The following is a 22,436-nucleotide window of genomic DNA, read 5'->3' on the forward strand; positions in this document are numbered from 1 at the left end:
TGCATTTACAGCTGTGGAGCTCTTAAAGTAAAACTTAACTCATATACTCTTTACCTAACTAATCACAAACAAGGCAGTGAATCATTTAGAGAATATACTTGACCTAAATTCCCTGTGTTCAACAGTTCTTAAAATAACTTGTTGCATTAGAGCAGCTGCCACCATATAAAGCACACTGATTTATTTTATTTTATTATTTTTTTTTTATGAGCAGTAGTGAGTTTCATCAACTAAGGTAATTTTCAGTTGAGGTGGCAAGGCAAGACCAGATGATCCACCACAGAGTGTAGAACAGCTGGGTCAGATAGGAGTTTACGAGAACCAAGAAGAAATCCTGAGAACAAATATTCCTGTTTTGCTTCAGGAAGCCGTTTCAGGTCAGAGCCAGATCATACAGTTTATGATGCGCAAAGTGTTCATCAGATACCAGCGGCATGTTGACTGGTAGCAAAGCTACAGCCCAAATTTCAATCTGCTGGAATAAAAGAAGCTGGCTGCTAGAAATAAACTGGTATGTGCTGCTTGCTGCTGCTGCTTCTCTGAGGTAGGGAATTTGGACCATGGTTGTGCTCTTCTCTCCCTGGCTTTATTGGCAACACATAGATCCATTAAATAGCAAACTGAAAAAGGAAGACATACTGAAAGAGAAGGGCTACAGCTAGCGGGAACTAAAGCTAAGGAGAATATCTAGATTTCAAGTCAAATTTGTCAAAAGCTAATAAATGAAATAATGGAAGATAAGACTAATTTCACATCACAGAGTTCTTTCCTTATGACGTTTGTTTCACAGGATGAGACAGGTGCATCATTTCTAGGTACTTTTTTAGGTATCTAAGCAACCTTCTGTAACTCATCCCACAATGCCAGAAGTAAAACCATGACAGTAAAATGAAGACATCAGCATGACTCTTTCCAAGTTCCTCCTATGAAGAAATATTTCTTGAAACTAGTTCTTAACTGTCTTATTTCCAACAAGGTAGGTGATGCATATTGCATCCTGGTTTCACTCTTCTGCAACAAATAGAAAAAAATTAAAGAAACTTCATACTTTTTAATTTCTCTGGGAGTAGGTGTAAAGTTATATTTCAGAATACTTCCACCTGTAACTGGCCATACTGCCTGTGAAATGTCACAGTTCTGATAGAAGCAAGGACAAGCTCTCAGGCCACAGCTAACCAGCATTAATGTGATTAAAAACAAAACAAAAATCAACCAACCAAAATAAACAACCAACCAAAAAAAAAAAATGTAGCTTGCATACTGTGAAATTTTATTTTCCCAAAAGAAAATAAAAATTAGATTTTTGAAAAGGAGTCTTTCATGTCAAAAGATGCTTATAGCTGCCTGCAAGAGAAAAACACACATCTCTGTGTCCTTGAATGCAAAATCTATTGCTTGAGAACAGTTCAGCAGTTAAGAGATGAAGTAAGCAAACTACCATATACTGCTTCTCAGAAATAACTCTTCAGTGAATTATTGTTCACCTCTCTAGACTACTAAACTGTCTGAAATTAAATACAACCATTAGTCCTCCTGTGTTTTATTGCCTAATACGAACAGGATTTCCGAGTTGGATGAAAACATTTTCCCTTCTGTCATGGATATGTCTGCACAGCTATCCCAAAAATAATGAGTGCCTCTGGGTGCTGTTGCAGGCAGATTAGAACAGTGTGCCTACCACAAACTTATTTAAACAAAAAAGTCATAAAATCAAATAAATAAATGATGCAGCCATGTTTCCTGCAAAAGCTTATCTAAACAAAGACTAACTTTGGGTTGGAACCTTGAAATTAAATGCAATCAAGAAAGAGTGTAGCAAAGAATGATACTTCAATCCATGGCTGAACAGAATACAAATACAAATACAAACACAAATACAGCAAAGCAAATCAAAGCTGTCACTGTAAATGACTGCTGCCAATTCCAGAAAAAAGTCAGAATTCTTCTCCCCCAGTTCCCCCCAGTTTCTGGGATGTGTACACAGCTCGGTTAAAGCATTTAAAGAAAAAAAAATATATATATATCAAGAATGTCAATAGACACAGATGCTACCTTGCCTACATGACAAAAAATCAAGGGACAGCCAGATGTAAAAAAAACTGCACAGAAAATGCTTTTCCTCTGTTAGAAATTAGAAAAAATACAACACCTTGCAGAATTCATCAGCAGATAGCTACTGAGCTACTAAGAAGGCCTTCAGCGGGACTCTGACAACTCCTTTTAATTTCTGCTCATTGTTACTCAACAAGCTTTATATATGGATTACTTCTGATAATTACTGTAATATGAAAGAATATTTATCTTAACTTCTGATCAACAATAATTGATAACTGAGGACATTTCCACTCCAGGAGAAGCTAATCTAACCCTTTCAGAACCTGAGGAGTTTACACTGCCCTATATCCTGTATATTCTTAATATGACCACCATGTTAAATCGGGTCTAGGATGTTTGCTCTGACAACTTTATATTGTCACTGTTGTAGCAATCTTCTGGTGACACTGCAATATTTGAAATAACAGCTGATACTTTTGCAACATTTCATGAATTTTTGTGGTTTCCGGAGTCCAACAATTGTGCACGCTACTTAAACAAACGCAAGGAAAGCCACACTGTAGTTTTATACTGAAGCCAGCTCATGTGTAATATGATGAAGGTTGTGACTCTATTAAGAGGACTAAAAGCACTAATTAGGCCTCATATTTTCTGGAAAAGGGCGGAAATATTTATACAGGAAAAAGGTGTGCTGGCAGGAGTTGTTGGAGAGCCTGTGCCGGTATAACGCTAACCTTCACCCTTCTCCTCCTCCCAGCAATTCCTCTTGGGACCTGTGTTGGCAATACATAGAAGTGAACAAGTCTCCTGATGATCGTGTTGTTTTCCGCTGTCCTAACACCAAAGTGGTTGTGACACAAAGAAGCATGGTGGCCACTAACACTTGATGAAAACTACCTGTGCTTTTGGAAGTGGAAACTTGAACCCAGACCCCCCCGCTGAAATACTACTCTGCTGTTTTGATTGATAACCATAACAGCTGCTACCACTCACGTATCCATAATGCAAATATAAGCTTCACCAAATATTTGCATAATTTTTGTAGCCAGACGTCTAACAGACAGGTGTATCTATTCTGACATTTTTTACTTCTATTCCATTATTTAACAGTTTTCCTTCAAGCACTATTTACACCTGATAAACTGACATCCAGAACCCAATGGCTTACAAAAGCTAATATTTTCTTAATCTTAAAAAAAGAATTTCTTATAAACCATCTCAAAATAATTCTACCTCCTATTCTAAAAGTATACACAGCTTTGTTTGAAAGATGCTACGTTGATTGCAAATTCCTTCAATTAAGAAATGTCGTACTACTCCATATTTCTGCTTGTCTTTGTTATCCTTAAACCATGATTTGCTATTTCCGAGTTTTATTCTCTACTCAAGAGGCATCTTGTTCCAGCAGAAAAGCATTTGTTTCTATTTTAAAATAGAAAAAATGCTTCATACAGGTTTTCATGCTAGGAAAAGGCAAATCTGTCACATAAAGCAAGTATTTTGAATTAGCCATAAAAGTATCCGTTAATAAGGCCACAGTTTTTGGCATTTTAGTGAGTGCTACTGAACATGCATCTTTTTAGGAAAACACCTGAAATAAAATTTAAAAACAGTCAGCAGTTAGGAGCTGAAAGCACATTACATTTAGTTTTTTTTTTCAATTGTTTCTGAGTTATAATTTTGTCTTTAAAGGTATATGAAAAAAGTATTGCAACGATGAATTAAAGCAAAAACAGTCATCTAAACACAAACTACAAACTGCTTTAATTCACTTGCCTTAGGCAGTGAATGCACTCGTCACCAACTGTAATTAACCAAAAACAGTTTCACAGTCATGACTTCAGGATGAAAAACAAATTTTACTCTTAGTTTATATATAATCTGTTGCAACCCAGACTAATGTATCTTAATTTCTGGGAAGAATGGAGCTTTCATTTCAGTTAATCGAAGTCACACTGAAAGAGCTCGCCACATGTTAATAATACAAAATTAATAGCACTAATACATTCTAGTGCATTCTAGAATTTGCAGTTCTAAAATACGAAACAAAAGAGAAATTTTAAACGAAGAGAGGGAGACACCTTATCTTTTCCTGCAGATTTCCTCACCCAGCAGCTCTGTAGCTCTGCGGATGACAGCAAGCTGGGTGGTGCAGCTGATACGCTAAAGGGAAGGGATGACATCCAGAGGGATCCTGGCAGGCTTGGTGAGTGCATATGAACCTCATGAAGATCAACAAGGCCAAGTGCAAGGTCCTGCACATGGGTTGGGTCGATCCCAAACATGGATAGAGGCTGGGCAATGAGCAGACAGTGGTGAGACACTGGAACTGGTTACCCAAAGAAGCTGTGGGTGCCCCATCACTGGAAACGTTCAAAATCAGGTTGGACATAGTTTTGAGCACTCTGATCTGAAACTGTACAGTCCCTGTCCTTCAGTCTTTCTCAGAGAGGCTTCCTGCATGCTCCACAACTAACAGTGAGCCAAGACCCAGCAAAGGTTGTTAGAAAATCAGTCTGACCAAAAAACTTCATTTGACCTTGTACCGGGTCTGGCTGGGATGGAGTTCAGTTTTCCCTCAGCAGCCTGGAAGGTGCTGTGTTTTGGATTTGTTCCTAAAACATTGTTGATGACACACCACTGTGTTGTTACCTGTTGCTGAACAGTGTTTGCACAGCATCAAGGCTTTGTGCTGGCTGTGGTCAACCATCAACAGTCTTGTTAATTTCTCCCATCTTATCACTATTCCTTCTGACATACTATCTACACAGAGCAAAACCTAATTGACTAAACCATTGTTTTGTTTCTTCCTACAGACTCTTCATCTTTAGCACCTGAACACCCCAAAACTTTCCTTCAAATTAAATATACATGTATTTTTTTCAAAATAGCTTTTTTTTTTTTTCCCCCAGACGTACTCTAAAATGCGTATGTAAATTGTGCCCAAATCACTGTGACAAAACATATCTATCTGTGTCAAGGGAAGAGATAAGCACAATTTGCATCACAGGAGATACTGTTAGACACTAGGAGAAAAAAAAAAAAAACAGCATTCTAATGGAAATGATAGCATAGTGGCAGAACATCCATCACTGTAGATTTTTATGGACAGATTAAACAAACAGTCAGCACAGTTTGGCTACGTTGTTCACACGTTAGGGCAGGAAGACAACTTTTCAGGTGGTCACTCCTATTTCCTGTCTTTTTTCACATCCAATGTGCACACAAGTAGGTTTTTTAATATCCGAGGCAACTGAAAATCTGGGAAGCAAGATTCAGTCTGTTCACCAAAACCACCTGCCTTGCTGTTGGCCTCTCATTACCTTTCCAAGATCATTCTTTCATATTTTATTGCCTTCCCCTCACACTACCTGACGTCACTATCCCCTGCATTCTTCTGAATTAACTTCCTGCAGTCATACAGAAAATTTTACAGCATCAGTGAGAAAGGGGCCAAATTTACCAGTACCTTCAGATTCTCTGCAGAAAAGTCTGTCTGCTCAAAATAACATGAAATGTTCTTCGAAAGAGTGGCACAAAGAAAGGTTTCTGCTTATGTTAATGAAAACGATTAATTGTCAAATGCAGGTAGGATTACCTGATATCTCTAAAAAAACAAGCAATGTTTATAAAAAAACCTGTAACTCCTCGCAGGGAGAGCCACTTGGAAAGTCAGCACATTGTAGTGGGAGGTAAAAACTATAAAATACCCAACTTTTTTTTTTCTTAATTAAGCATATCAGCTCTTCTCCTTTCCCAGCTATAACCAAGAAAAACAACCAACAAACAAACAAACAAAAATTAATTTTGACTGGAAAACACATTTGCTCTAACATAAATTGATAGTGAAGTACAATTACAGCTTGATTGACCACAAATTTATGCTTTTGATTTCAATGTTAAACACCACTCCACATTATAGAAGTGCTAGAAGCAGTAAGGTTTTATCTAAAAAACATTTTGGTAGTAAAGGCAAATGACAAAAGAAATTAAATTTCATCATTAGAAGCTAAGAGAAAAATGAAAGGAAGTACTTAATAAAAGAGGCAACTTTTTTGTTGTTATGTTTGACAGCACTGTACTGAACAGAATATAAAATGAGAAGAAAGAGAGTAATACGTGTATATTCCTAACTCATTTTTATGCTGCCAACATGTTAATAGGCTCTTCCCATATCCTTTCCTCAGTGACTGATTAAGCTTCTGTGCTGAGGGAAATGAGTAAATAAAAAGCCAGAACTAATTTTTTCCTAAAGTTTTAAAAACATAGCAAAAAGCAGAAAACAGAAAACAGGGAGACCAGGATGCAGGTCGAAACCCAGGAGGTCCTTCCATAAAGAGAAAGACAAGTCTGTATCTATGGGAAGAATTAACACAAAAAGGAAAACTTGCCCTAAAGAAAAACTGTGTGGTTGACACGGAGTACCAAGAAAGTCAAAAAAATCAGGTTCCACGCACAAAGAGGAAAACCCATTGACAGAGGTTAAAGCTGTTCATTTTTTCCTTTGAAAAAGCTAGCAGAAGCTTAAAAAAATCCTCTACTTGGTTTAAATGAATGCCTCTGACTATTCAGACCCTACAAATAGTTTTCTTCTCCTCTCCTCAACTTACAAGCAAGTTAAGCAGCTCGTAACATAGTGATGTGATAACAGTGTGCATTTGTTACGTCCTAAATTCAAGTTATGTATATTATAGAAAATCTAGATTTAAAGTACCTCAGTTTAAAAAAGTAATGTACACTATCATAATGTACAAAATCAGACTGATTTCCTAGAAGTGCCATGTTAAAGACTTCAGAAAGCTTAAAAAAATGGAAAATTTATACTGATATTTCAAAAAATTTTTTAAATTCTGTTTTTTCTCAACTCTCATAAATGTAGTACAAATACTCCCCAAAGATGAAGGATCTCAGATAGGGAACTTTCTTTATTATCTAAAAGCATTAAGCACCTGTCTCTCAACATTTTTTAAACGGGCAAATGACGTCTTATTTAATATTGGTCACTCCACACCCCAGAGAAAACTGTTTTTTGGAGAGATTTGTTTGCAAATCAAATGTTTTTAATTTACTTATTTTTTTCCCCTAAAAACAGTTCAGGGATTTGGAATTCTAGAAGAGTCCCACAAGATAAATGAGCAGACTAAAACAAATGTGACTTCAATTAAAAAACAGTGCAGTTTATCACACAGTTCTGTGGCTTAACTGGGAGACTTCTGTCTACAGACTACAAGCATAGCAATGTGTATTACTCATTATACATGTATTACAAATTTAGGCAAAAGTATGACTTGAGCTGAGATAAATGTAAAAAAATGTAATATTTAAATTCATGCATTTGCTATTTGCTAAATCTTCTGATATTCCCCTTTTCAAAAATGGCGACTACTGAATTAAGTGTTACCAAATGAACATAACAAAGGAAAACACAGGTGAATAATTCAGGTGAACAGCTCTGAAGAATTGCCAGCTATCATGACATGCCATTCATTCTGGATTATCAAAGTTCAGATTTGTGTCAAACTGAAATGAAGTTTGGGACAATTTTTTCCTAAACTGATTTTACAAACTCTCCTCCAATACGTTCAGCACATGAGGAGTTAGCTGGCAGGGTGCAGAACAGCCAGGCCCTTTGCCAACCTCACAACTGTAGAAGAAGTTTGAGCAACTTATGTATGTATTTTGGGAAACGTTACACAAACCATACGAGAAGCAAAATATGCACCACCACGCCACCAACTATCTTTGCTTCGTATATTTCAGAAAGGAAACACAGATTACATACCGTCCTGTATCACAGAAGCAAACTTTGTGAAAACCCAAATCAGAGCCCAAGAATTATAAACCCTGCTCCTTTTTTTTTTTTTTAAGGTTAAAAATACCATGCAAATATTTTCCAGTGAGCAGTACATAAAACACAGTTTATCAATAACCTCCTATGACCTTGTCCATCAGTATGCTAGAAAAGTAAATCACTTATTTTATGAAGTGAAATTACCCTTTATAGCTATTTCATTTGTTCTCATTTTAACACCTTTACATGAAAATATATTTAAAAAAAAAATCTACCAATGCAGATGAAGACTTTCAGATTTAAAACTATTTAAACTTTCCTATATAAAACTATTTCTAATTACAAAAATAATAATAAGGCTCAACTCAACTCAAAAGCAGCATAACAGCATTCAGTAAGAGCAGCCAGAAAACTGCTGTGAAATTATGAACGTTTTCTTTATGTTTTTGAAAACACATACCGGAAAAAGGTAAGACTGAATGTACTCTGCTACAGTGAATCTCCCAGCCTTTCCCTAGAGGAAAAGAACATACGCTGACCCTTTTTCTCACTCACATAACTCCTAGGAGTAGTGAAGTCAGATACTGAATTTGCCTGGAGATGCATCTAAAGAGCTGTATAAAGTGAAGACTGATTCCTCTGCTCTTGGAAAACCTGGCTATTGTTCTTTGCTATACGTGCATGTCATGTGGTTAGAGAAATTTATCTTTGAGAAGTGCCACTCTGAACATTTTTTTCACACAAGCATTGTAAACAGCAATAATAATAAGTAATAGGAACATGAGTTACCCTCTGACATGAACTCTTTTTAAACATTAACACATAAGTGTTAAAAGAAATTGTTTATACATGAGATATTAAAGCTATCAGAAAAAGTTAGAACACCTTCACTTGTCATTATCAGAAGTTACTAGATGACTTCCAAGACAAGCTAAAATGCTACAACAAACTTGAATGATGTAATAATTACATTAAAATCTCAGCTGTTTCATGATTTTGATTTGACAGAATACAAACAATTTCATTAAAACACAATTAGGAAGATGATAAATCTTGTGTCACAAGTCCTGCATGGCATGTCTGGTAAAACATCAAAGTTCTTGTAATAAAAATGCCAGAAGACCACATGCTAAAATTTACCTTACTTGATCTTTTCCAACTCTTCCTCATTAGCATTGTCTGAAAATAAAATAGAGCATTTTAATTACCTTTTCTCTGAAATACAGAAAAGGAGGCCAGCTGTCTCTCCAAAGGGACAATCCACATTGAACCACCATTACCACTGAAGCAGCAACACATACACTCACTCCAGCGACAACTACACAAAACTAAAATAAATCCAGACATCTAGCAGCAGTGTTCACACCCAGGTATACTTCTCTGGGTGGTATGAATTTCTTATTTCTGGAGACAATGCATTATGTTAAAAAGATTTATATATAAATATATTTTTCTTTTTCTTTTTTTTAAGAAAAAAAAAGAAGAGAAAAAAGAATTGGATAAGGAAAAAAAAAGTAATTTGCCATTACTTATACTGAATTCAATTTTTCCTGATCCTTGAATGACTGTTTTATAAATATTAATGTACTCCAATTCTTCAGAACACTACTGTTTAGCTCACAGGCATAGCCACATAAAGATAAACCCTATGCCCCACGTAAGGATTCTTGGACAACATGCATCTATTACAAAAATTTTAAGATTATCACTACTATTTAGCTTCACAGCAGTAAAAATAGCTCTATTTTTTGATAATCACACACATGGGCTAAAATTAAGTATATGGTCAAGAAAAAAGTGCATACCTTCAATCTAAAAAACCCAACAAAACAACAAATCACAGTAGCTGTGTCCTGCTACGTAAGTGATCTGTAAAACCTTGGTACTGCTCTAACATGCTGGAAGATAGTGTCGAGAGAAACAGATTCCTAATTGGTAAATAAAACAGGTCAAGATGGATAATTTATCTGTGGACAATTTATCTGTGAACACAACTATTGCTTAAAGCAGTTCTGTGGAAATACAGAGAAATTAGTTTGTGCAATTTAACAACATTTTCCAGCTTGTGCTTACACTGGGCAAGAACAAATCGAAGGCCATTAATTTCTCTTTAAACTTTTTTTTAGACTGTGGAAAAACAAGTACAATGTTTACTTTTTAATTAACTATTGCAAAAATGCTTTGTTCTTCAGACTGAAACAAATTTTGAAACGTGAGTGTTTTACTCAGTACGAAATAAGTATTAAATGGGGGGGGGGGGGGGGGGGGGGCAAGGAAAAAAAAAAAAAAACCACCTGGAAGAAATACGTGTTTTCCCTACTTTTAAAATATCCAGAATTTGGTTCCAATAGATGCAGTTTGTTGGGAGGAGAAAAAAGCTGGTGAAGAAAATTGTTAAGTTGCTACGGTCAGAAAGCTTAACGGCTCTGCCATTAAGTTAATGGTACCGTAGCCTTGTTAAATATATATAGATATTAAATTTTTTACAAAGCTGGAGAAAGCCACTTCACTCCTTCTTATGGGCAGAATGAGAGGCATGTGGGGAGCAAGCAGCTCTAGGCCCATAGCATTTCTTGTATAACCACATTCCTGCATCCTGTCCGACCTACCTTTGCACCTCCCTTCCTCGCAGCTGCTTCATCCCACACATCTACACCCACTCAGCTGTGGACCAGGCTGTGAGCAGGGAGGATGATTCAGCCCAGTTATGTGAATCAGACACCTGTGTAGTATCATTTCAGCTTCGATGAGTTAGGTGTGTGCAGCAGCTAAAGAAACGTGACTTACTTGCTGAGTGCACTAGCAACATCACCAGCCGCAGCAGGTTAAGCTGAATCAATCAAAACCACCCTTAGAAGCCAATGAAACAAATATATAGCATGGGGCAGGTTGTGGTGGGTGGTCTACTCTACGTGGAACTGTGTGATACAAAAATACTCCATGACTGACTCCCCTTCTGTCATTCTTTCTTCTATTATATATCATTATCCCTTTGGCAAGGTTAAAAAGACAAAAACAAGCTTACACTGTAAGACTGACAGTTTTAGACTGTAAGATTTAAGACAGTAAGCAAATTGAGCAAATTGACAGCATATTGTCAATATTTTTATTGACAAAAAAAGCAAAAAAAGTCAAAAGCATAAAACAAAACAAAACAAAACATCATTTGGGATTAATTGTTTAAGGAAAAAAAGATGCTGTAATTTAATTCTCACCAAAGAGCAATATCCAAGTAACACTCATATGCTTCCTTTTTTTTTCCATTTTCTATGTTACTCAAGCCATTGGCAGCTGCCAAACAGTAGTGCTCAAGCTCTGCTGGCCCCAAGCCCCCAACTTTCTGATTCCCTGTAGCCGAGAGTTGTTTTTAAGCCCTAGGCTGGAAGCGACTGATCTAGAGAATACACAGGAGATGTGCAGCTCCAAGGAACTCACGGACACTGTGCAAGTTCTCCAGTGACAAAACCTGTGCACTGCACTCTGCTAGAGAAAGAGCCAAAACAGTCACATGCACCACGGCACCAATGGTTACAACACCAAGCATAGAATTTGCAGACATCTCATACACATTTTTGATTGGCATGCATGCAATATAAATGACACACAGGCATGCATAATGTACAGGTATTTAAAGGTAAATGCTGTCAGAATTAAAGAAACAAAACAAGCTTTATTCAAGCATGTTGAAGAGAAAATCCACTTCTTTGTTAGTTCTGACTTTTTAAAATTACATTCTTCAAAAGGAGAAATTAAGGAAACGGCAGAAGAGACTACATCATAAACATATTTTTACAAGTAGAGATAAAAGTATTTTTTTGTAGAGCTCATAGATTTTACTATGTTTTTGTATACACATACTTTTTGTGTACTTTTTAATTTTAAGTCTTCTTTGTTTACACTAGTTAACTAAACTGTTCTATCAAAGCAAAGTAATTCAAACAGCAATATTAATGTAAAGAACAAGTACTGTTAACAGCACAAAGCAAATGCAAACGAATTATTGGAACTAGTGCAACTCAATTGTGTTAGTATTCATGAATACTAAAAACATTCTTACTTCTGTGGTGTATAAGAATAATTCATTCATCAATTTTGATTCACAATTTAATGAATGTTCAAAAGTCAGAACAAATCTGACTTTTCCTTTCAACAATACTCAGAAGAATAGACCTCTATTCAGGTACATAATTTGAATGGCATTATATTATGAGATTAGTACTTGCAAAGTTACAATTTTTATGCTGTCAGAAAAAGCACTAGGACACCGAAGGCAAAGATCCATATAAGATTTGCTAGAAATGTTAATTTGTTCAGTTGCTCATACTCATAGACAATTGCAGGCTACTTCTACATGTTTTTCCTGAGAAAACAGACCATGAAAATCAAACCACGTGTTATTTATGAACATAGTATATGGAGCCTGTTTTAAATTGAAACCATGTCTAATATTATTCTCCTGGAAGCACTGTAAACTCCTTAAGCATTGCTTATGACAGTATAACAAGATTTGGTGATAAATTCCCAGCTCTTCCAGTTATTAATATAATTTTATATAGTTATATGCAAATGTTAATATTCTTAATAGTTATCTGAATCTAAAGATGAGATTTGTTTTGATCTTAGGAAATGGGACCTTTTAGCTATAAATTAGAAAGAAAATCTTATCTATCAGCACACTGAAAATTTGCATTTTGTCAGAAATTCTTCCAGTAAGAAGGAAGAAAATGCTCATCTGTGTACCATACCAAATCTCTCACATCTCTTTGCACATCTCAAGGCTTCATAAAGGTTAGTTCCATCCAAAACATGATCAACTATTACTATTTCATAGTAACTGCTTCTTTTTAAAATGATTTGCAATAATAGCTCCCCCTCATAGGTAGGAAGCAATACACAATAAGGCCCCCAATTTTCTGCCACTAGTCCACTGAAATTCCAACTGGAATATCTTATCAACCAGCACAGGTGCTAACAGTATCAATAGTTCTTACTCACGATGACAGGACACTTCTTGTAATATGTACCTACACTATTTTGCTATGCCAATAAAATGGTTTGCTATTAAGAGTTGTCCTCTATCTAGATACAAAAAACATATTGTCAGAAGACTCGACCTTATCTACACATCAATGCCAGACCTCCAAAGCGCTCTCAGTAGCTCCAATTCAGGTAGCTAAATGATCTGCTTGGAAGGTCTAATCTGCAGCAAAAATTCTCAAACAATACGTTACAAACAGCAAGTATTGTTCAGAGAACTGGTGTTTGAAGTGTGACTATAGAGCTGCCAAAATATAAGGTCAGACACAATGCTACTTCTATGCTATAGCAATGTAGGAAAGCTAATACATCTGCCGTTGAAGCTATTCTTTTTCTTTCCCCAAAAATGATCCTAAGGCACACTTATAATTTAAGAACATGGGACTTTAAGTACATGAAATACGTATAAGTGCTACCCGTTAATTTCAGAATTCTTCAGCTTTGTAATTTAACCATTTTACACCACTTATATAACTTTAAACTGTTCATACGTTTTGTAATCAGTTGAACGAATAAAGCTTAGCAGAAGAAAATATACTTTTGAAACGTAGGTTATATAGGAACATCAAACCAAAAACATTTAAGAAAATTTGGAAGGACTCAGGAAAAAGCGGTTATGATGTGAAGACACACTTTCTCTGCAGCAATCTTTAATACATATTTAAGGATCCTGACATGTTTCTATCTGTAAGTTTCAACAGGTACTGTTTGAATTATTACCTATATAGAGATAACCAAATAGAAGGGAAGCAGTAATCATTCAAATGGAACACTATATAGATTGGGATTTTCCTTAATTACTGTTTTATACAGTACATGTTTCTATAGCAGACAAGAATTAGCTTTGATCATCTAGCACAGCATTCGAAAATTTATTGCTCTCAACAAAGATAAACTCAATAAAAATTATCCTCATTATTATACAAGACCTTTTAAAAACAGTCAAGGATGACAATTCAATTTGAGTGATATATTTTGTAATATACTTACTCCTTAGAGAGTAAATAAAGTCTAATTAACAAATATACAAGTACGTGTGGTAACTGCATAAAAGGTAATTGTGGCCTGACCTATTAAACCTATACTACATTTGTATACATCAATTCAGTATTACGCTTATTGGTCATCTTTCCTTCACTGTTACATAAGTTCTCTAATTTTACTGTAACTTTGTTAGGACTGCTGTGAGCTCCATATCTTGGCAAGACTGATTTCTAATAATAAGTAGAAAACTCGAGATTAAGAATCAGGGCATTGTCAATCCTGGGCGTTTTTAGAATAAAGTGCCAAAAAACAACAGCTTGAACAACAACAACAACAAAGATCACTTCAGATAAAGTAAAAGCATTAACTTACTAAATAGAAAGGTAACAATGAAATGTATAACAGCACAGAAACAGTTTTTCCTCTTATTACCATCAGTCAGTTGGGTATGTGAAAAATTGTTGTCCAGCAAGTCTATGGCACATTCAGTTCCTAAATTTACTGACCAAATGCCCATATGAAAGACATGTCACACTGTAGTGTCTTAATTTCACTTTTTCAAACGTGATTTTCATGAGCTCTCTTTGTGTAATAGATAATATTCTTCCTTAAGACTGAAAGACACAGCAGGTATCCTATCTGTATGGTGAAAAAATCAAACAAACTTCTACTGTCCGTGTAATGGTTTTGCACACCAAAGCACATTTATTCTGTGCTTCACGATTTAAGATTACAGCATGATAATACCAAAATCACTTGGAATGACAGGGCTATTATCACCTGACTCAGAAATGCTGTTTTTACTCAAAGACATAAAAACAATGATGAAATCATGTATGTTTTCAAGTCAAATGATGAACACTTTTGTGTCGAAAATTTGCAAGGAACTTTTCTGAGTTGCCTGCACAAAGGTATAGCTTAAAGAAAGAATAATATAATTTAAATAAAATAAATTTAAATATAGTTTAAATAAACTCCCTGTACATTATTACTATTTTCCATTATTCTTGGTAATTTCTGACAGAATGTCATAAAGAAAAACAAGAGAGGAGAAACTTGTTTTCAGAACTCTGCACCTTTGTTGTACCAATTACCAAATACCTAGTTCCAGTTACTGAGTTACTAGGTTATTTAATTAGCACTAGGGGAAAAGTTGGACAAAGAAGAGTATCACAACACACCAATATTTGTCAGGTATGTAACAGGATTATCTGTCACACCAGTGTCCTGTAGCATTACAGAAATGTATATGCTTTTACAAAAACTATAAAGTTGATCATATCCCTGTTTGCAGTACAGACACAGAATATGAATGAAAAATTTCATCAGATTAACACTTCTTTTCCCCTCTCTGAACTGAAAGGAATTCAGATTATTTTACAACCTCTGTAGAAGATTTCATCTCTTGTATTACTACTGTAGATGTACTATCACTATTTAAGTCAAAAACCAACAGATGAAAAATTAAAAACAAAACGCATCCAAACTGCAGACAGAATTTGTCACAACAGGACCTATCTACAAAACTAGAAAGCATTTTCACTAGCTAAACAACTTAGAAAACTAAGATTGATGAAGGAATTACAATAAACACAGAAAACCAGAAAAAAAATCAATTTAAATCTATTAATAAAATTGAAAAATACCAGGTAATAATTCATCACTAAAAGCCCAAAAGTAGAAATACTACTTTTCCTCGAGTTTCTTTCCTTTCAGTGTGGATTAGTATTCAAATATTCTTATCTGGAGATGGCAGCACTGGGTCCAAAATTCTTCACCAATGGTTCATTGATATTCTTCTACATTAACCACCACTGTTCACCTGCAACTGACTTTATTTGAAACTGCAGACTGTTTATGTTCTGTTTGAATCACTCACTACCATCTCAGGGAGAATCCAACCCAGATGAAGTATGCTCAACTATACCTGAAACACTGCTCAGCATTGTTCTAAGACCTGGAAATATCAAATTAATCTCACGATATATCGTTTATTCTTGTGTTTTAAGTCATCTAACCATAGAGGGGTCACAAGAGTGATGACACTTATAAAAATATTTGCAATTACCGCCTCTCGCTGTTCTTCTCTAGGAGCCAACAGAACTGATAACAATATGCTTCCCAGATCATGGTCTGGGTAATGAGGATCCTTCAGACTCAAAGTAACATCTGTTTGCCTACAAGAGAAAAACATGTATTTGTTTTGGTTGCAGGTTTTCAGATAATTACATTTCTGAACCATTACAATTAAAGAAATCTGTATTTATATGAAACTACTTGAAAACGATGTCACAAATTTAGCTTATTTATATCTTTAAGTACTGCAGTCTCATAAATAAATACTAAATGCTGTTTCTCCACGTTAAGTACTTACACATGCTCAAGCAATTAAATCAACCAAAATGGTAATGGATTAAAAAATAAATAAAAAAAATAAAGAAGAAAAATAAACATAAGCAGTAGGTGGTAATATGTGGACAGAAATAAAATAAGAACAAGAGTAAAGTGGTTATAAAACTTATATCTCTATAGATGCTGTAACAAATTTTCTGCATGATCAGTTACTACATTATTAATGTTAATGTTACAGTAATTCCCTAAAACTAAATGTTTTCCTTCTGCCAGTTTTATGTGATGTAGGTTTACATTATTACTTTTCAGCATAAGGTTCTATTTACAATTCCAGAAACATGAAATTGACAAACCTACAGAATTACTCCATAGGCTTGTTTGTGCCATACCTGTTTAATTCTAATGAAGTGAGATCCAAAAATGCTGATCCAATAAAGTCATCTTGAAGTCCAAAGTCATAGTCGAACACCTATGATGCACAGGGGATAAAAGCATTTTCCAGCATTAGAAATCTTATTTTTTTGAAATTTTGCTGCTTCACGTTCTTTAAAATCCTTTTCCAGAGTTAAGCCACGTGTTCCTCACGTTAAATCAGGAATAACTGAAAGCATCATGTAACTTTCTGGCCACAAAGTAAATTTTGAAACTTCTTATTTAAAAGTCAGAATGCATAATGTACAGACACAGACGTATACAGCTAATAGACTGCATATGAAAACAACGCCTGTTGCACAAAGAGAAAAGCATTTTTATAAACGTAGGCACAAAGAGAGGAAGACCAAAAGAAAAACTAAATCAAGGAGAATCACTGATTTGTTAGACATGAATTAACACTCGTATGAACTTTATGAAGTTTAGAAAGAAAGCTGTGATATGATTGTGTAAAGTGGGTTATTAACAGCACTTGCGACAGTATTAGGAATTAAAAAACAGTATTAGTCTGGCTTTTGAAGATTGTATAAGTTTTTAAGTTTTAGAAATATTATAATCTAAGTTGATGACTTCATAGGTATGCATTAAGAAAATAGTGACGCTTAGTACTACTGTGAGAATGCTGCCTACTAGCTCTCTATCTCAAAGAGAAAGTACCTGGAGAAATTTACTGAAATCCAGACTAGAACCTCTGGGTATTACATTGAGCTGCATCATGATTTGAGATGTATTACACTTTCTCAAGTCAGAAGGAAGAATAACAAACCATTCAGGGATGGCTTTGGGAGGGAAAAAACAAAAAGATGTATGGCAACAAAGTAAAGTTATGACATAAAACTACAGAAATCAAAAGCTGGAAAATGTCAATTTTCAAAATCAAATTTTCTAGGTAAGTTAGATTTTCTTGTCAAATATTGTTTTGAGAATTTCTGAGGACCAGAACATACCTTCAGCTCTAAGTAAGAATGATACTCATCAATAGCTAGTAATGATAACATTTAACCGAGAAGTGAGAGGCCTGGACTCAAGGCATTTGATTTTGATATAAATACTTCAACTATTGCATTACAGAAACTCTTTTTCCAGCAGTTAAAGCTACTCATCATCCACAAATAAAGAGTTTAGCGGCGACAGCACTGCTGTGGCACACAAAGGATTGAATATACATTTTTGTATATAAATCCACTATAGCCACTGATCTACCTGAGCAGGTACTGTCATATTTTTTCTGTCTCATTTTCATTCTAGTGTGAAAGGAAAATGAATGATGAAATTTCTGTTATTCTTGCAGAATAGATTTGCTTTCTCACCCTACAAATTAAAGATGAAAATGTCCAATGGACCTTTACAGTTGAGTTAGTATAATTTAGCCATGTCTTAAAATATCTGGACGAGCTATAAAAACGGCAATATTTAGACAATGTTTTCATAGTACGTACATGGATAGATAGGTATTATACCTGTTAACATCTACTTTCTAGAAAAAAAAAAAAGCATACTGCTGTTCCCTTGACACTTTACTGCAGGGTTGCTATTTGGCATAAACAAATCAAAATAGGTAGTTATGTAGTAAGCATCCCCCCTTTGAATCTGTTTCTCTGTTTTAGAGTACTGGGCATGTATTCATTCCTTACTAATCCCTAAGAGTAGTAAGAGCAGGAAAGTGCCAATTAAGAATTATAATTATTTGAGCAGAACACATAAAACTTACAATACAGAGCCATACTCAAAGACTGCTTAACTGACATTTATCTACTAAAAAATTCTATAATTTTGTATGTCAGTTACAGTTTTTGTCAGCTATTTCAGATTAACACTGATACTAAACTGAGTATTCTGACAAATTACATTATAGGTATGACTTAATTTTCTAACCTTTCTCAAAGTATCCTATGTATGTTCTAATTAGAATCCTAAAACTATATTTCCTGTAACATTTTTAGAATTTAATTTCTATCTACATTGTTTTACAAAATGAAGAATCCCATTTGGAAACAGATCACCATAAACAATTCGGGCCAGAAAAGTGCTTTTCCATTCCATGGAATGCATACACAGATGGATGTTTCCTTTCTAATAAGGATAACTAAGAAATACTAACGGCACTGTTGCAATTAACTCTGAGCATCGCTGGCCTCACTTTGATTTAAACTCAAGCTATCCGATATTTTGGCACAGATGATGCCTCTGTCATGACAAAATCATCCTCACCTGTGACATAATGGGTAGAGTTATAATGTAAAGACAAAAAAAAAAACAGAAAGCATTACAAAACATATAAGCAAACCCATTGTGTTCAGGCAGGAACAAGAAAAAAATGAGAGAATTAGGCACATACATTGATTAATTCTGAAGTTAATGTCAGGAAAGAATTGCTTTTAATGGGATAGATTACGCTTCATGTCAGAATTATACAATGTTTCTACACATAAATGGCATGCCATCAATATACAGTGCAGTTTTCTTTCTGTGACCTTCTCTTAAGGATGCTTTAAGAAGCATGAAATAATTACAGCCTGAAACAAACTAAAATGCCTCTACTGAACTTTAAAAGGGAAGTTCTCATGTTATTATTATGTGTATTTAATTTATTTCACCTCAATTTTTTTTTATTTTTTTTTATATAATGCAGTACTTCACAATAACTTTTACAGCAATTATAATCTGTACTTTCCTTCAATAACTCTTTGGTTGTAATTTGTCAGACATAAATACCTTTACATATATAGGTTCTCTTGGATTATCTATAAGAATGGAAGTTTTTTCTTCCCATACAGGATTGAGGTTCTTGTGTATTGTTTTACTTCTAAATACTTCTTTTCCTCCAAGTTTGAACTTGACGTATGGATCACTGGTTCCTGTTAACAAAATACATATTGTTAATTATGTCCTTTCAATACAATACAGATAAAAATGTAATTTTTTACTGATAGTCAAACTAAAAACATCAGCTGAGGAAAGAATTACTTTTTTATTATCACCATTTATTTTACACAGTGTCATTACTCAGCTAATTCTCTGTGCTGATATCGAATGGGTGCTTGCATCACTTTCTGTTGTTTGCCATCCAAACTCAATACTGGCTTTTCCGCTGTAGTCTTTAGTTAACAAAATAATGAACTTATCAGGACTAGGATCTTATCTTAATGTAATCAGAAAAAATAGATTATAATATTAATTTCTGTAATACATTAATTACACTAAGTCTCTGAAAACGCATGGGCAGATGTTAAGAATGAATCCTGTCTCCACGGACATCACCGGTGTAACTCTTCATTGACTTTATTGCGTCCAGGATTCCCTCTTGCATGAAGACTTCCTACACCCGTCAGGGTGAGCAAACTAACCCTAAATTCAAGCCACAAAGTTCATGTGCTTCCTGCAGCGACCATGTAACAGCAGGCAGGCACAGGCTTAAGCTCCGTGATATAAGTAACAGTTGACTGACCAGACCTGTAACCCCATAAAGAACTGAAATAGAAACGTTAAAAATGCCGTGAATGGGCCATGGATAGGGCATGGGTGCAAAAGCATCAAAAAACAAAAAAAAAGCATTTTGATTGCAAAAGACGTAGTTAAGACTTCAAAGGAAAGGAAAAGGTTTGATAGAAAATTCAAACTAATTGCTTTCCCTAAAATGCCAATTGGTAACATTTCACTTTTATGTACATGAAATTCATCTCAGTGAAAAATTTCGGATGGCATTCATCTTTCTGCTTCTCTGCCAGCTGTTTGTCAGCCCTAACAATATTTGAGTCTAATGGATTCAAGCTGATTTCAAAATCAACAATACATCTAAGATGAACAAAATTACATCTTCATGAGCTAAAACAGGGAACAGTCTTTCTTCGCACCATTAATGGGCTACATATTCCAGACATTTGTGTTTACATCCGTAAGGAAACGCAGTGATTGTCTTTTATTAAAACTGCAACGTGCTCTTCAGAGTCTGGCACGACTACAGCTCTTTGCACTGTTTCATGCAGCCACAAGATGTCAGTACTCTTTAGCTAAAATTATATATCCCTTTCAAAAATCTAGCTGTGGGAACTGGGATCTCGCATGTAAGAGGGCTGCCGTCATTCGCTTTTGTCATTACTGGGACAGTCTCTCAGTGGCATAAAAAGTTTACTCTAGCACAAATCACTTTTTCCTTAGTTATGTAGTTAAGTAGTGGTGACAATTTATTTGTAAGGCAAAGATCATGTGTTTGAATTCATACTGTGAAATCCTTTGAACATGGACACTAACAAATCAGCAAGAGGAATGTGAGCCATATATCTCCCACGAGCCATAATTCTCCCTGTGATTTTCCTCACTGCTGCCTTGAGCTGCAGATTAGCTGGTCTTTAACCAATTCTTTTTATTCTGCAAATTTCACAAAATTCTCTTGATGTTCGAAATTAATATAAAACAGTGTTGTGAGATACATAGCTCATGAATATTTCAGGACACAGATGTCAAACAATTTAATTTTAATTCATTTTTATGCAACAAATTTAGTAGTGAAGCATATCAAATGTTACTTCCATTTACAATGTATTGCAAAATCTCAGGCTTTGTAACATTGTGCAATGGATGCTTGAACCTTGCTTTGACACATATCCACTTTAAAGCCAAGAGCTCACTAGAACCAATTAGATAGAAGTTCTGTGCCCTTCACAGACCTTTCACATTCCTCGAAGAAAGACCATCAGATTTTTTAAAGTTTGCATATAAAGAAAGACAAAATTAAATAAAAAATATCGCATCAGTCATGCAATCCTTCACTAATGCCCTGCAGAGTTGAGGAAAACCCTAGGTGTAGTGTTTGAACAGCACACACTGAGCCCAAGTGTCAAGCCAGTATTCTTTTTTAAACACCCCCCCCGCCAAGGAAACAAAAGGTTTTTCTGGAATGTACCTGGAATTTTGTGCTGAGCAGCAGAGCATGAAAGAAGGCACAGCAGAAGCCAAAACCCCTTTCCCTCTAAAAAGTTCTGCTGAACAGGATCAAATGACCTCCTGCACAGCTCTGTGTCACAGGGTCCCAATTTTAGTATGTATTATAACAATAAAAATAATATTTTTTTCAGATACATAGCAATTATAGATGCCTATTAACACATAATATTAATATTGCATAATTGATATAATTATATTGTATTAATATTATATTAATATTGCATTATTAATGGTACAATATTAATCATATGCTAATAGGATTTTAAATATATAATAAAATCATAATGTGTGTTTTAATTAACAACCTCAGTTCAATCTACATAAGTACAATTTCGCCGTTTTATAAAAATCATTTTACTTTTGATCTTAACCTCACACAAACCCAGTAAAAATCTACAAGCCTTCAGAATGGGCCTAAAAAAAAAAAATGATACCCAGTCATGGATTCCTGTTACTCAAATCCCAGATTTTTAATCGTTTTCCTTGTTATCAAACCATTCAAATGAACCTGATACACCAAGGCCTAATAGCCCAAATGTTTATTCTACCTGTAGCAGCTAACAACAAAACAATAAGCCTTCACTCATGAGCTTAAAATCTTACAAAAAAAGCCGAACTGTGCAACTATAGAATCTATGATTCTGTAATACCGATATTTTGCTGAAGCTGCACCGTTGCCTGTGTAAAGGCAATAAGGATTCTCCACACAGGGTGGCAGCCTCTCTTTGCTAAGGAGGCTTAGCCAAACAAACACCTAAAGACGTTGCTGAATTTCAGTGGAGAAACTTGCCACCACCACAGCGGTTGTTCCTCGATCCTGTGGAAGAAGGCTCCTCTGGCC

At 35.1% G+C, this 22,436-nt stretch overlaps 1 protein-coding gene across 4 annotated transcripts in view; it reads right to left on the minus strand.

The window, feature by feature from the left end:
• The window catches only part of MCTP1 (multiple C2 and transmembrane domain containing 1), a gene marked incomplete at its 3' end in the record, with an annotated part of 270,851 nt that overhangs the window by 135,812 nt on the left and 112,603 nt on the right, over nt 1–22,436 (minus strand). For 3 of the 4 annotated variants that reach the window (XM_080572689.1, XM_080572687.1, XM_080572688.1), the window contains 4 exons: nt 19,367–19,509; nt 16,609–16,688; nt 15,936–16,044; nt 8,987–9,025 (listed from right to left, as the gene is read on the minus strand). In XM_080572689.1, coding sequence (XP_080428815.1) covers nt 8,987–9,025; nt 15,936–16,044; nt 16,609–16,688; nt 19,367–19,509 — 371 coding nt within the window. The remainder of the gene's footprint in view (nt 1–8,986; nt 9,026–15,935; nt 16,045–16,608; nt 16,689–19,366; nt 19,510–22,436) is intronic. The other variant, XM_080572690.1, reaches the window with a different exon arrangement.

The sequence above is a fragment of the Anser brachyrhynchus genome (genome assembly GCF_964034855.1).
Source record: "Anser brachyrhynchus genome assembly, chromosome: Z".
NCBI lineage: Eukaryota > Metazoa > Chordata > Aves > Anseriformes > Anatidae > Anser > Anser brachyrhynchus.